This window comes from Lagenorhynchus albirostris, chromosome 4 (genome assembly GCF_949774975.1).
Source record: "Lagenorhynchus albirostris chromosome 4, mLagAlb1.1, whole genome shotgun sequence".
In the NCBI taxonomy this organism is placed as follows: Eukaryota; Metazoa; Chordata; class Mammalia; order Artiodactyla; family Delphinidae; genus Lagenorhynchus; species Lagenorhynchus albirostris.
In genome coordinates, this window is record NC_083098.1 from 17836133 (window position 1) to 17852799 (window position 16667).

General features: G+C 36.7%; 1 protein-coding gene across 1 annotated transcript; it reads right to left on the bottom strand.

Annotated features, from left to right (window-relative positions):
* Positions 1 to 1571: 1571 nt before the first annotated feature.
* LOC132519656 (alcohol dehydrogenase E chain) lies at positions 1572 to 16283 on the bottom strand. Its single transcript, XM_060147607.1, has 9 exons — positions 16266 to 16283; positions 13246 to 13347; positions 12493 to 12631; positions 10455 to 10542; positions 10138 to 10357; positions 7916 to 8176; positions 4928 to 5063; positions 3820 to 3958; positions 1572 to 1596 (listed from the first exon to the last, which is right to left on the bottom strand). The coding sequence occupies exons 1-9, from the start codon at positions 16281 to 16283 to the stop codon at positions 1572 to 1574; spliced, it is 1128 nt and encodes a 375-aa protein (XP_060003590.1).
* Between the last annotated feature and the right edge of the window lie 384 nt (positions 16284 to 16667).

The following is a 16667-nucleotide window of genomic DNA, read 5'->3' on the forward strand; positions in this document are numbered from 1 at the left end:
GCCCACTATTGTGACATGGGCATTTAGAACCATCTCTTTTTCCTCTGAATCTCACATTATCAGCACCAATATAAAAACATTGGAGCACCCAGTAACATGGGAACGTGGTGTTCCATGATGTCAGGACAATCTGAAAACTTAGGGACATTCTGAAAGCTCCCCTAACCCTCAATATCTCCTTCAGTATCTTTGACAAAAGAATTAAACTGTTCCCTACATTTACATGGCACTTCATAGTTGACAAGCCTTTTCACTAGCATCATTCCATCTAATCTTCATGAAGCTGTAATGGGTTGGTAGAGTAATTTTTTAAAACAATGGATAAAATGGGTTTAGAGAGGTTGAGTAATTTACTGAAGGTCACAAATAAGTGGTAGATCACTTGCTCTAAGTCTAGAGTCCTTTCCACAATATCAAACAAATTGTAGACATGGAAACAGATCACACTTTTAAAGATAGCTAAAGCTCCTTCAAGGAATAAGCTTTTCATTACACATTTAGAGATGAAGCTCAAAGTGCAAATCTTCCCCTGAGAAAGCACTAACAAATGGGGACCATAGACTTTCACATGTGCAAAGAATTCATTCCAGGGTTATAGGCTTAAGACATGGTAGTTAATAGAAAAGTTCTAGTTTGAAAATATTTTTGCAAAAATGTACATCTCTATGTGTATATACATCTACTTAGGAAATCTGTTGCTTTGGATGTTTGTGCCATTTCTTAGTTACCCTTTTTACACGCTGTGTCCACAGCTGCTTTATTCCCATCCCTAGACTTCAAGCCACCGTATTATTTTTAATTACCTTATGACTTATTTTCAGTCAATTGTAATAACTAAGATCATTTAACCAATAAAGTACTTTCTTGAGTAAAAGTTATAGACTTTTGGAATATGGTTCCAAGAGCAGTTCAGTTTTCAGATTTACTATTCAAACCTCACATTTATCCCAGGTAGTATGAAACTGTAGTATAAAAACACTTCCCTTCACCTTAAAAATATGTGACATTTCCCTAAGAAATTCCCTGCACTTAGAAGTTCTGGACCTTCTCCACTTATAAATCTGAGTGTATCCTTTCGCAGACTATGTGTAGTTTTTACTGTAGGGTTTTGCTGCATTTCATAAAAAGGAAAATACAGACAGTAGAAGTACAGGTAGAGGACTTGGAGCACAATACTCCATCACATATATGTTGGGGAATAAGTATCACGAGGACTTTCTCAATGACTAAGGCTTCAAAGACTAAGGGTGGCAAAGATACGAAAAGTGCAGAAACTCAAAAGAAATACCTTTCCTCAGTGGGAAAGATGACACGATTCAACATGAGTAGAATGATTAAGAAGGAGGGTTTATTGGACTCAATTACCCATATGATGGTTCATCTGGCTCTTACTTGAATTTTAAGCATTTGCTTAAAAATGATTTCACATTAATTTTATTTCTTTTGGAAAGCCCCCATGTGTAATTTATTGGTAGTATCTCTGAAGAATAGAATTATTGATGATGTTTGGCTGATGTTTCAGATGATGGAGGAGCCGGAAGACTGCTACAAGTGAAGCCACGTGTATAGTCTCAAAATGTCAGGACGGTACGGACACTGAAACAGAAAATAAAAGATACTAATTGTTTTAATGTTTAGATAATATACACTCTTCCATGTGAGAGTACAAGGAGCACTTGATTTGTCTCTTTGAAAAGCTATCTTTGTTTCCTGCTATTTCATTCCCATCCGTAATGCACTCAAGTCAAGTCAAGTAAAACGTCATCTCATCTTTTCCTGTTGTGTTTTCTCCAACCTGAAGCTCTATTATATCCTGAATATGACTGCCATTTAGGCTTCATTATGTATTAGATTTTCAAAATATAATTTTTGAGATCCCACATGCCTTGTATAATAAGGAATACAAAATAACAATGTGTAATGATATGTTCATGCTGTTGTCACATACTATGTAGATGTTTTTCATGTATTTTATCATTTAAACTTCTACTTAAACAACAATGCTAGGAGGCAGTTTCTAATATTATTTCCATTTTAGCGATTGTAGATACTGAGACTTGGAGAGACTTGCAACTTTCTTTAGATCACACATCTAGTGTGGGATCCTGGGATTTAAATACAAATACAAAGTTGCACAAATTACAAGATGATAGGTAATGTGCCTAAAGGTGCTGATAGTGTAATAAAGTTAAGACCATGTTGAAAGTTTAATAGAGCTTTGATAAAGAAATGTTTAAGGAGACTTAGAAGTAGAAAAAAAAGAATTGATTTGTACTGGGTGAGACTTTATTCTTGGAAAGATCAGAAATGTTACATTTTACTGGAACTAATGTCCTTTCCAAAAACCATCTTCTGATGGGTACTTTAGAGAAAGGTGGTCTTTGTATTTAAAAATATATATATATATGTGTGTGTGTATATATATAATATATATGAAAAATGTATGTAGATAATTTAGAAAGTACAGTATAAAGAAGAAAGTAAAGATAACCTGTAATCCCACAACCCAGAAATAATCAGTGTTAATATTTTCTTGAATTTTGATCAACTTTTTCTAAACATATGCAAGTTTTTATTGCTCTTATTGAAAACTTGGAACCATATTGTATATATAAGTTTGTTTTCTCTACTCTATAGCCTAAAATTACATCAGGAGAATTTCCCAATTTAATGAAATCATTTCTTTTTAAATGGCTTCATTGATTTCTAGTACATGTTTGGAATTTATTTAACTATCCCCTTAATGTTAACCTTTGGAATGTTTCCAATTTTTGATATTATAGATGAACATGTTTAAACATATGTATGTTGGCATATCTCATAATTTCTGTAGAATATATTCTCAGAAATGGCATTGCTGGGACATAGGATCTAAGTTTTATTTTTTTGTTTTGTTTTTTTAAGGTTTCTGATACAAATGACCAAACTGCTTTCTAGAAAGGATGTAATCTGGTACTGTTTGGATGCTAGTTTCTTTCCTTCCTCAATAATATTTATCAGACTAAGTGCCTAGTATGTGTTATGTGTATGGGTGCTAAAGAAATATTGTTTAAAATTGAAAACCTCATGAGAAGAAGGGTGAAGCTGCAGAAAAAGCAGGGACTATGGAACAAGAAGGGGAGAGTTAGGTAAAACTGCCTATTATTAATTGTGCCCCATATATAAATGCAAATGATAAAATTCTTCTTTTTAGGTGGTTGTAAAAGTTAAACGTTAGAGGTGGAAAATGGAACTGGCTTGTTTTCCTAAGCTTTGAAGAACACGTAAGATTTAAAGATTTAAAATAGATTATGTACCCTTCCTCTTTGCAATAATTTTTATTTGTGAAAAATTCTTTGTAAATGGAAAAAAGGAATAACAATAATAGCATTTTAATGAAGAAAGTAATATCTGTATAGAAAATAATGCCTATATAGCTCCACCAGCTCCCATAATGAGTTTTGGGGATGTCTTGAATGTAATTTAAATTTATAGCTATTAATAGTCAACCGTTTTAGGTGGCTAGGCAGGGGCTGCAGTAACTCCACGTTATAATATGACTGTGTGTCTCATTCTTTTTCCTTGCCAAGGTAAGAGTTCTCTTGTAAAGAAGGCAGAGAGCTCTGATCATTCAGATTTACGGTGACCAACATAATTTGGCTTCAACAAAACAGGCAGTGCAAAGCATTTAGCTTCTCACAACATGATCTTAAGTGTCCTACATGCAAAGATTGAACTGGGAATGGAAAACCAAGGTACTGCACCCTTGCTTTCTCTCATCCTTCTACCTTTTTTTCTCTGTTAGTCAAACCGCACCATGAAAAGAAACTTAAAGTCTACCTCTTTCCTGAGCGAAGCAGGTCAAATCCTTCATTTATTTTTTCAAAGGGTAAAACATGGGTTATTAATGGATCCAGTGGAAACTTCTTAGCCATAAAATCAGCCACAAGTTTGGGGACAGAATCTTTACTCTTAAAGCCTGAAAAGGAAGTGACATCAATGTTAGATTCAGCCAGATATGAGGAGAATTGGAGAGGAGACTTTCCACATAGAATGTAAATGAAAGTTTATAAAGTGTCCACAGACTGCTATTACTGAGGTTAAGAAGAGATGGTGTGTTTCAATATCCTTTTGCGGTGGTTTGACTTTTTAATACAATCTCCCCAAACAAACTAGGGTCCTTGGTTATTAGTTCTCTCATAGAGAAATTATAGTACAGATGGTTATTCTCAAAGTGAAGAAGAAGATTTAACAATTGTCTAAATTGGGGCAGTGAGTGCAGACATAGATTATCGCTGTGGATTTCCTGGATCCTCCTAGGTATTTCAGTGCATTGTGCAGTCACAAGTATCAAAGGAGATGATGCTGAAAGATCCTTGTTAGTTTATGGGGACTCCATTAAAGTCTATCTTGGGACTTTCTGTATGCATTAGTTCCACATCTAGTTGATTTGGAGCCTATAGATACAAAGGAACTTTAGTTTATTTTTAAACTACATTGCGTTTTATTTTTTTAAATTAATTAATTAATTAATTTTGGCTGTGTTGGGTCTTTGTTGTTGCGCGCGGGCTTTCTCTAGTTGCGGTGAGCGGGGGCTACTCTTCGTTGCGGTGTGCGGGCTTCTCATTGTGGTGGCTTCTCTTGTTGCAGAGCACAGGCTCTAGGCGCACAGGCTTCAGTAATTGTGGCATGTGGGCTCAGTTGTGGCTCACAGGCTCTAGAGCACAGGCTCAGTAGTTGTGGGGCACGGGCTTAGTTGCTCCGTGGCATGTGGGATCTTCTTGGACCAGGGATCAAACCCATGTCCCCTGCATTGGCAGGTGGATTATTAACCACTGCACCACCAGCGAAGTCCCTACACTGCATTTTAAAACCTGGCCTTGTCACTTGTAAAAAGGAAGAAATCCTGACGTTAGTAAGAATTTGGCCCTCAAGCCTAACTACGTACCACCAAAAACAGCTCCTTTCCAGGTACGTCCAGTCAACAGCAACATGGGGTTCATAGGGAGATTTTCGGCACTAGAAGCTATTCCTACAATGACGCTTACTCCATATGCTTCTTGACAGCACAACAAGGCAGCCATCTGGAATAAAATTAATATGTAGCATCATTAAAGTGGATTTTCTGGTAGTCCCAACTTATGATACACGGTATCGTGTAATATGGATCTAGCTAAATTGGGAGGAGATTATGCCTTTTTCTTCATTCCCCATTATTTCCTAAAGCCACTAGGTGTGGCTTTAGAAAATGCCCAGAAAATATTTTTGAGTGAGACAATAGATGAATGAATTTGTATGTTTGTATGTGCTTAAGTCTTCTTTAGAAAATAATAAAGTGGCAAATATCATTACATATATGTAATCTGATTCCTCAAATAAAGGTAATGTTTATCATCACATGACCCCTGGGCAATCTGAGTTAGTTAACTCATTCTTCATTTACTTATTAAGATATTTTGAACTCAGTACTTTGAACCAGGTATTTTGATGGTGAACCAGATACAAGGTCAATTACATCATCAACATTTCTCTCTTTCCCACTTCACAGTCTCCCTTTTTAATGGATCCCCATTTCTACCGCCTATTTCTAGTGGACACTTTTTTCTTAATTTATGTACTTTATTTTTTTACAGTTTTGTTGAAGTATGATTGACAAATAAAAATTGTTTATTTTTAGGTTGTACAATGTGATTTTTTAGGGTGAACAATGTGATTATTTAATATACCATGTGAAATGATTACCACAATCAAGTTAATTCACATTCATCACCTCACATACCTACTACCTTTTTTTGTAGTGAGAACATCTGAGATCTACTCTCTTAGCAAATTTGAAGTATACAGTATAGTAGTATTAACTATAATAACCATGCTGTACGTGGAAGTCTCCAGAACTTACTCATAACTAAAAGTTTGTACTCTTTGACATCTACCCATTATTCCTCCCCCACTCCTCCAGACCCTGGCCACCACTGTTCTACTCAGTGGTTCTAAGAATTTGATTTTTTTAGTTTCCACATGTAAGAGAGGTCATATAATATTTGTCTTTCTGTGTCTGCCTTATTTCACTTTGCATAATGTCCTGCGGGTTATTCCATGTTGTTGCAAATGGCAGGACTTCTTTTTTATGGCTGAATAATACTCATTCATATGAATTATATTATTGAATATATTATTGAATAGAATATATATGAATATATATATTATATATACATCACAATTTCTTTATCCGTTCATCCATCAATGGACATTTAGGTTGTTTCCATATCTTGGCTATTATGAATAATGCTGCAGTGAACATGGGGGTGCAGATAGTGATTTCTATATTCTTTGGATATATACCCAGAAGTGGGATTGCTGGATCATATGGTAGTTCTATCTTAAATTTTTGGAGGAACCTTTATACTGCTTTTCATAATGGCTGTACCAATTTTACATTCCCACCAACAGTGCACAAAATTCCCTTTTCTCCACACAATCTCCAACACTTGTTATTGCTTGTCTTTTGATAATAGCCACTCTAACAGGTATGAGGTAATATCTCTTTGTGGTTCTGATTTGCATTTCCCTGGTGATTAATGATGTTGAGCACCTTTCCATATAGTTGTTGACCTAAAATGGGCATGTTTTAAATGTGCTTTTAACTCCTGTGTGACTTTACTTTAAACTACACCTATTACTCTGGAACTTGAAAAGAAAGCCTTTCCCCTCCAGTCAGGTTTTTAAGCAGGTTTGCAGTAAGAAAGTCATTTAGGATCCCCCCTGAAATATATAATTATCAGTCCTTTGATTTTGGAGTATGACATTTGGAAGACCAGAGAACTTTAGAACATGTGGCTATCAGACATTTAAAACAGTCCAATTCCACAAGAGAAAATGGAGGGGAAACCATAGAAAAATGGCCTAAGGAGAAAGGCTAGAGCCTTGGAAAAAGTTGGATTGTATTGGAACTTCAGTCATCTATGGCATATTGTCCCAGGTCAAGGCTGAAAAGAGCTTTACTCTTTAGGTGCTGCTTCTTACTACCAACACTGCTGGGCTGGGACTTACTGGAGAACCTTAAAAGGGGGCTTTTTTTTGTTGGTCTCTGGGTGTGTTTTCATTAGGATTCTAGAGAATTCTGGTTAGGTGAAATGTAGCTAGGAATGTGTTCTCTGTTGCAATTGATAATTGTAATTATTTGAAAGTAATATGTATATTTTAAAGATGATGTAAGTGCTGCAAGATTGCAAACAGTACTGTACGTTGATGACCCCAGCTGACATTTATTAATAAGAGCTTGCTACTGACAGGTGGCACGTGCTAAGTATTTTACATGTTTATCTCACTTAATCCAGAAACAACACTATGAGATACATATCACTTAAATTTTGGGGGTGGAAAAACCTGTTGACTTTTTAAAGTATTCAGTTCAACACACAGATTCGGATGCATATTATGTACCAGGCACTGTGCTGCGTGCTGTGGTAAAACAGGGCATATTTTCTGTTAATAAAATGATACAGAGCCTAAAGTTGCTCATTTTTTTCTTTTGGCCAAAATATGATCTCCATTAAAACCTATAAAAATCATCAAACCATTTTTTGTTAAGAACGTGGGGGAAAAATCAAACTTGCCAACTTGAAACCAGAATTTATATTCTTCATATTGACTTGAGGTTGAATTTTTTGAACTAAAAATTAAAATAAATTTATGATGGCTCAATAAAAAAACCCTCTTCTGTCTCTAAAAAGGAAATAATACTTGTGACAGTTATATGTAACTGATGGAATGAGATTCCTCATAATAATAATTAAGCAATCCAGGTAACAAATAGGAGATGGAAAATTGCCATAGTTTAAAAAATATTCTTTATATATAATGTTTATATTCTGCTGCATAAAAGTAGACTCTAGAATGCAGAAGCTGATGTCTCAAGGCATTTCAGGGTACATACCATGGTGTCAAAACGACCGATGACTTCAAATGAAAAATCCACACCTCCACCACTCATTTCCTTCAGCACCTCCTGGATGGGTTTCTCATAGTCCCGAGGGTTGATGCACTCAGTGGCACCCACCTCTTTGGCCTTTACAAATTTGTCTTTGTTGATGTCCACTGCAATGATCCTGGCTGCTCCAGCTGCCTTACAGCCTATGATAACAGACAGACCAACTCCTCCGAGGCCAAACACGGCACAGGTGGAGCCCTGGGTGACCTGTGTTTTCAGAAAATGCAAATACAGATTAATGACTGTTAGAAAGAGCCTAAATTGTATAAAGTGCCATGCTTTTCCCTTGTCAGGAGCGACTCAAACTATGTCCATCTGTTTTCAAAACTTCTTTTGGCTTCAGCTGCTTCATGTTTAAAATGAAGGGGTTGAATTAGATCAGTGGTTCTCAAATTTTGCTAGATGTAAGACTCACCTGGGGAGCTTTGAAAAAAAATCTCAACACCCAGGTCACAGCCCATAAGCAATTAAATCAGACTCTCTGCAGGTGAGAGAGAGTGAGACCGAGAGACTCGGTGAGACCGAGTCTCCAGGTGACTCCAATGGGAAACCCAAGCTGGGAGGCAGTGGACTGGATGATCTTTGAGCTCTAAATGCTAGTGACCCCCTCTTAAAGAGAATCTATTGATAGCCAGCTTCAGTCCGTCACACGTACACAAACACAATTTTGGGGAAATTAAATAATAAGTAGAAGAGAGGAGACAGAAAAAAAATAATCCAATTGAACCCTCCATAATTAACTCCTTGTTTCATTAACTTTCAGTAGTCATGATCAGTATAATGAGAGCAGAAATTATCGGTGAAGCATAGAAGAGTTATCCTCGGCTTAAAGCAAACTTAACAACAGGGGAAATTGAAAAGGTAAGTTTAAGATAATACTGCTTGGGACCAGTGTGCTCTGAGTGGGTCTTTATGTCTGCTTTTTAAAATACACTAATGAAGAATAATGCAATGAAAAGCTAGTCTGTACTTTAATAATGGATGAAATTCATCATCACAAGTGCTTCTTGGCTTCTGTGTGTAGGTTCAGTTGGACCACCTGCTCAGATGAGGCAATTGCACAAGGGACTTAGTGCTAGGCTCACAGAAATTTGGAAAACACGTGCTCTCAATTGTTTAACTTGCCTAAGGAACTGTTTAATAAACCTAATCTGCTACAGTTAGCCTTCAGTGTGGGTGAAATGTTCCTCCTGTCCCAAGTAAACATTCTGTGGGGCACCACACCACTTTTTTACCTTAGAAAAACATGAGGCTTGTGGTTGTGATTTAAAAGTGCTGGTAATTATGTATTATGGTTTATGATTCAGCAGGAGTTTTGAGAAAGAAGCTAGTCACAGCTGTCATATTAACCAGTTGTGAGATTTTGGGGCAAATAGCTCTATGTCTCTGGACCTGAGTTTCATAAAATGAAAGGATACTACTAGATTTCCAGCCTTTTGGGAAGAGGAACCTTTAAAGTATTTCTCCTTAAAATCTACCACTTCTGAAGTGTGTGTGTGTGTGTGTGTGTGTGTGTGTGTATTTGTGGCAGGGGTGGAGGTATAGCAGTGGAATAAATGCTTCATGCATCATTGAAGCTTCATTGCTTTCCTCGTAGAGATCCGTAGAGTGGGTGTGTTGGCGACCCTCAGTTTGGAAGTATATCGGAATATCAGGTAAGGCTTTGAAATCTACTGTTGGTCATAATTCTGGGAGTAGAAGATCCATGGACTAGATACTCCTCAAAGGCAACGCCTTCATTTCTTTTACTTTTCCTGACTCAGAACTTAGTGGAAACTGCTGTGTATGGCTCATGTTGGTGCTAACTACAAAATGAATGACAAAACGAGCTCCCAGCTCTAAAATTTAGTAATCCCATAGAAAAACACATGTAGAAGAATAATTATTGAAAACATCTTTACTTTCTCTTAGTTAATTATCAACAGCTTTTCATTTGTGATTAACAGATAAATTTTCTAGGATGCGCTCTCAATTCCTTCTGAGGGCATTTTCTACTTATAATCAACAGACTCGATTCTATGGAGCATGTCAATATTATTATGGTGGTGGGGGGAGAAGCTATCAGTAAATCTGTGTAGCATGATCTCTGATTCCTGTGAGAAGCTGCTCTCCTTTTAGCTCCTGACAGTCTGAGTGTAGCTGGTTTTATCACCCATTGTAATTCCTACCTTGGCAACTTTGACCGCAGACCCATAACCAGTAGAAAATCCACAGCCAATGAGACAGACTTTCTCCAGCGGTGAGTCTGCATCAATCTTGGCCACCGACATCTCATCCACCACTGTGTACTGAGTGAAGGTGCTGGTGCCGATGAAATGGTAGACGGGCTTCCCTCTGCAGGTGAACCTGCTGGTACCATCCATAAGGGTCCCCCGAGGCTTGGTCATACTGGTCAGTGCAACACACAGGCACATGAGGGTATGAGACAGGAGTATAACTGATGTGCAAATTCCTTGGCTGCATAAGGAGAGTATCAGAAACTTACCTGTTTTTCAGGCAGAAATTGCCTTCCGGGTGTTTACAAACACTGCACTTTCCACACTGGGGAACAAAGAGTGGGATGACTTTATCACCTGGGGAAGGGGGTAAAACAAATTCTTCTTAAATTTCTACCCAGGAATTAATAGAGCTAGAGCTTAGAACTTACGCATATGTATTAGAGGCACTTGACTTTGAAAAGTCTCCAACAATAGGGTCCAGTCAGCACTATGTCTTGGTCATTGCCTGCCAGCATCATTACCAGTTTGGGTTTATATATGCCTGAAGATGCCCAAAGAAAACGCAAATGTGGAAACCAACATGGATTTTTAGAAGTGGTTCCACTGTGTTGATAGTTATCTTTTATTGTGTGCCCTTTCTCTTGGGGATTTTATATGTATCATCTCATTTAATCCTTAATAATTAAAACAAATATTCTCACTGTAAGTGTAAATATAAATTTAAGTTGTGAGCAGGCTGCCATAGTTCCACTAGATGATCCAGTATTTTGTAATAGTTTGGGATACAATAACAATGAGAATCTCAACAACTATTTCTTGGCTTTTCAAAGTGATTATGCTTATCTCTACTATGAAATGAGTCCTTTAAAAAATTCTTTTTTAAGGAAAACAAACAAAAATAGGACACATAAGAATTTAAGAAATGCTTTTGAAAACCTCAACCCTCAATAATAAGTTAGACACTTTCTTTTAGGATAAGAACTGACTTTCCAATGTTTGTAGCTGATAATTTGTGAATAGTTCATTTTTACTGCTATGGTGGAGGGAGCAGGGGTGAAAAGTAGGGGTGTTGGGCTTCCCTGGTGGCGCAGTGGTTGAGAGTCCGCCTGCCGATGCAGGGGACACAGGTTCATGCCCCGGTCCGGGAAGATCCCACATGCTGCGGAGCGGCTGGGCACGTGAGCCATGGCTGCTGAGCCTGCATGTCCGGAGCCTGTGCTCGGCAATGGGAGAGGCCACAACAGTGAGAGGCCCGTGTACCGCAAAAAAAAAAAAAAAAGTAGGGGTGTCATTTATTATTAATAGATTTCTAACTAAAGGAAATACTGAGAGCTGAAACTCAAACCAGACAACTGATTTTATTATTTTCTGTTCACAGGTCAATTAAGTATTTGGTGAGCAGGGAGGTCAAATCTACTGGCTAAAGTGATTTTTTAGAATTAAAAATATTTATTTTTAATCATCTATACTACTTATCCAAAAGACTCAGAAAGATAACATTTAATAGATAAACTTTATATGAGATGATAGCATGGAAATTTTCTGTTTATTCACAGTTTACCTCTAAAAATCTTTATCTGTATTAATATACAATAATATTAGGATACAATAAATATTAAAGAAAAATAGTACTTGGTAACCAGTCACATTTAATCATGGTTAAAGGTAATAAAACAGATATTGTTTATGGCAGGATGCCTTCTGCTAGTTCTCTTTCATTTCCTGCCAACTAGTCTGTTTCGTTCATTCTGTGTTCAGGAAAGAAGGCCATATTGGAAGGGGAAATCAGTGAATGGGCTCTACTTCCCACCTGAGAAGAGATAATGTTAATTCAGTCATGGCCTCACAATCCCCATTGTGTGAAGTCAGTACAGAACAGGTTCCATACACTGATCTAGAGGCTCAGGACACAGACATGTTTTTTCCCTTGTCTCATTTGTAGTTTAATTTGGACCTGATAGAAGACAATGCTTAGCAACACTAAAATGGGAATTAATTCATTATGAACTCCACCCTGGCAGGCACTGGGTCTTTTTTGATCCTCATGTATTCCCTGGATCTAACATGGTGGCTGACATCTAGCAGGTCCTCAAGAAATACTTGCTGAAGGAGAGAATACAGGAGTGCATGGATGCATACATGCCTGAGACAGGCAGGGAGGGAGGAAAGGAAGAGACCTCCAGTCAAGTCCTAGCTCAGCCTTGAGCAAGTTCTTTCATCTCTTATTACTTCAGTGTCATCATCCAGGCTGGATCATCCTGGGGTCCTGAACCAAAGCACATTCCCCAACTGTGAATTCTGTACCTGGTTTTACTGTAGTCACCCCTTCTCCAATGCTCTCCACAATGCCGGCTGCCTCATGGCCTATGATCGCAGGAAGAGGTGTGACCAAAGATCCATTAATCGCATGGTCATCTGAGCGACAGACTCCTGTGGCCACCACCTACAGGGTAAAGGGAGGATGATTAGATTCAGAAAAGATTATGGCCCTCACTCAGATGGACTTAACATACCCAGTTTCCTGAATTTGCGCTAAAGAGTTTTCACTGATAATTCCTACTCTTCCCAAATACAGATTCAATTTATACCCAAGATTATTCAGCCTAAAACCCTCCTCTACTTTCCTTTCATGCATTAAACAATTTGGAATAATCTGTGAAATAATTGTTTCTGAAATAGTTAAGTCATATAATATACAAGGAGGCAATCTTTTGTATAGAAGTAGGAAATGCAGATTAGCACCAAGAAAATAGTTACTTAAATGCTACCATCTAATGCTAATTGATTTAAAATCTGGATATATATTCCCTTGCACTTATTTTTCTGTATTAACACATAAATTCTTTTTTATTTTACTAGGTTTATACTGTATATACTCTTTGGTCTCTTTTTTAAAAATTTAACAATTTATACTTACAACTTTCCTTGGCAACGAATGTAATTCCACTGTCTGGATAACCATATGAAAAGTGCCTCTTAATGGATTTTGGTTATTTTCATTGTTACTCTCTGAAATTTTTAAACCTAAGATTAAATAGAAATGGAAGAAAGTTTTACCTTAATACGAACTTCATAGGCCTTAGGGGGTGCAACCTCCACCTCCTCAATGGAAAATGGTTTTTTGAGCTCCCATAGCACAGCTGCTTTGCATTTTATTACCTGAAAATTGAACAGAAAGATGATACCAGTTTTTCCCCACCCTTGAAGTCAGGGATTGTGTCTTTTACCTTTTTACGTGCAATATCTAGCCCCATGTCTAGAAACTAACATTGTTCCACAGAAATGAAAACCTTTGATTTGCAAAAAGAATAATAGTACCTCTTTATAAAAATGTGTAAAGCAATACCACAAGGAAAGAGAAACAGAATTAACTATAGTGAGACACTGAGATAAAATGGAGTATATTCTTTTATGAAGAAAGAACACCGTAGGTTTTTTTTTCCTCTAAGGATTGTTTATTGCTTCTATTTCCTAATGCAGTCCTGAAATTGGTTGTTTACCCAAAACTATTGGCTCGTACGTGAAGTTCTAAATCACTATCACTTTGCTGACAGATTCAGTGTCTGTTCACATGATACTGATTTCTCCCTTGCTCAGTTCTCCACTTAAGCCAAAATGATCTGACTTTATGATTCCAGTTATGGACTTGCCTCCCTGCCTAGGGTTTCTCTCTCTCTATTTGCCTGTTCCTTTGATTTTCTCTCTACACGTGTTCTATGTGCTATTTGTTTGCATCACTTATTTGAAAGTTAGCTTTGGCAGCTCTGTTTTGTTATATAATTTATGTATAGGGATTTCTTCCAGATTACACTTGAGCCCAAAATTGTAGAGGTTAAAACTCTACACACACAACACACACACACACACACACACACACACACACACACACACACACACACGCATATATTTAAAAATGGGACAACTGTGTATTTGACTTTCTAACTAGCATAGCTTACTTACAGGTGTTCTTACAAATAAAAGTTGAACACATTTTTAGTGCTTGGGAATGTAGTATAAGACTTGTGTTCATTTTTGCAAAGCTTGTATAGTTGACAGTTTTTTTCTAGAGAGAATTAACATATTGCAAATACGATAAAAATTCAATTGAAATTTATCTGATAATTTATTTTCATTATTTGTATGCCAAATCCTTCTACTTTGCAAAGTGTTTGTCATGGTCAATTCCACAATAAATATAAGAGTACTTGGAAATAATACACTAACGGTAGATAGGTGTTGATTATTGGGTGCCAATGATGTAGCAGGCACAAGTGGCTGTGCTGGGTGAGTTCTTGATACATGTTTGACTTTTAAACTTTACAGGGCAGTATTATTGAATTATTAGTCTTATTTTACAGATGAAAAGATTGAGGCTCAACTGATTTAGTAATTGACTAAAGACTTCTCCCAGAATCACAAAGCTGGGTGTCCAAAGAATTAACATCATTTTATCTTTTCACTACTTCATGGTAGTAAAAGATTAACAAAAGGTTAGAGGTTAGATAGCAATAACAGCAATAATAGCAGTGACTGGTATTTATTAAATTATTTCTATGTACCAGGCACTATTTTCAATGCTTTCCAGTATGAAAAAATTTAATATGAATTTATTAAATTCTCACAACCACCTTATGAAAGTAGGTATTATTATTGTTGCCATTTAGCATTTGAAGAACATACAATGCAGGAAGGGTAAACATAAATAAAGTGTTATCGTAGCTAAAAGTTATTGATGTTGCACCTGAGGAGTGAGAATTGATTGCCTATAATTTATAATTATCATTAATACATTTGGTTTACCCTTTTGATCTCTGAACTCTTTCAAGCTGAGTTTTGGAAAATTTAGTTTTTCTTTTTCTTTACTATTCTTCATTTGAAATGTGATATGCCACTGTAAATGCTAATCAGTAATGGATGAAAATAAAGTTAGATTAAGAAAACTGACAATTGGTTACCCATAAGATTTCCAACCAATCTCATTGATATAGGCCTTTTGTGTGTCACACAGTGTGCGTAGAAACCTCAGAATCTTTCAGTTGAGTCATCATAGCAAGATATTATATTGTGCAATCAACTCCTAATACAGCAAACCTACTGGAAACAGTTACACAGGCTTTTGCCGTGAAGAAGTTAAACAACATGAATTGATTGTATTGAATAACCACATGTATTTCTCTGCACCTGTAAGCACATTGAACAAATAAACATGAATCTATGGAAGGCTTAGAACCAAGTATCTCTGTTCCCAGTGCTAATAAGTGGTTCAAACTGTATCAGTATTAACTTTTTTTTTTTTTAAATCACATTGACTTTTACATGAAGAAGATGTCGTTCTTTAGCAGTGGTCCCCAACGTTTTGGCACCAGGGACTGGTTTCGCGGAAGATAATTTTTCCACGGACCGGGGGGTGGGGGAAGGGGGATGGTTTAGGGGGTAATTCGAGTGATGGGGACCAGCAGATGAAGCTTCACTGGCTGGCCTGCCTTTCACCTTCTGCTGTGAGGCCAGGTTTCTAAGCAGCCCAGGGGTTGGGGACAACTGTTCTATGGGATTTCTATGGAAATTTCCTGAATTGTGCCATAATAGGACCCTTTTAAATCAGAATTTGCATGTTGATGTTCGTTTGTTTAGTCTTGATTGTTCTAATGCTTTGAGATCAATAAAAGTTTTATCACACTTAAGTTTCCTGTACTCATAAAAAGAATATGATTATAAAGAATAGCATTCATATTATGGTATCTTAACATAAAGATAACTTCTTGATAAAAACATTTCATTTCTAACTTTAGACTTGAAAATTACTCATGATTGGATGTACTACTTCACATTTATTTAATATATGAAATATAGACTGTAATAGGTATAATGCTATACATTTTGTTAAAGATATTTAGGTATTGCCCATCTCTTGTAGTTTAATATACCTTGTATATTGAAGCCTATATTCTATGTTGTATTTCAGTATATATTATTTCTAATTTATATATGAATTTTAAGTTATTCATTAAATACTGTATCTCTTTGTGTATTATATTAATTAGAATATAATTCCAAAAGTAAAAAATAAATTGCCTTACTTTTCCTGCTGTACTCATGTTTCTGCTTTCTCTGCAGGCCAGGAGACGTGAATTCTTACAGACTCTTCCCTGCTTAAGTATGTACAACAGATATATTGCACAGATTATTGTTTGCTTGGATAATGCCCAATTCTACACATGTGATCTGGGATCTTTAAGCCCCTCCCATCAGCTTATTTTTGACCAAGTCAAATCAGGAAGAACAGTGCACTCAAACACTGACTTTGTTTGCAATATGCTAATTTCAGGTAACATCTTGATTTCATCAGGTTAAATATTTCCCTAGATATATCTTTTTCCTGGATTACGTATTTCTCTTCTCTCAGTCCCACACAGGGTGTTCAGAGTTCTGTTTTCCCTTTGTGTGAACTAAGCTCCAACTTCTAATCCACATAATGCAGT

Coding starts and splice junctions, on each gene's coding strand:
- LOC132519656 (XM_060147607.1), bottom strand. Junction 12,632..13,245: donor CCTATGAAGTTCGTATTAAG/GTAAAACTTTCT, acceptor TTTACCCTGTAG/GTGGTGGCCACAGGAGTCTG. Junction 10,358..10,454: donor AATTTCTGCCTGAAAAACAG/GTAAGTTTCTGA, acceptor TGCACTGACCAG/TATGACCAAGCCTCGGGGGA.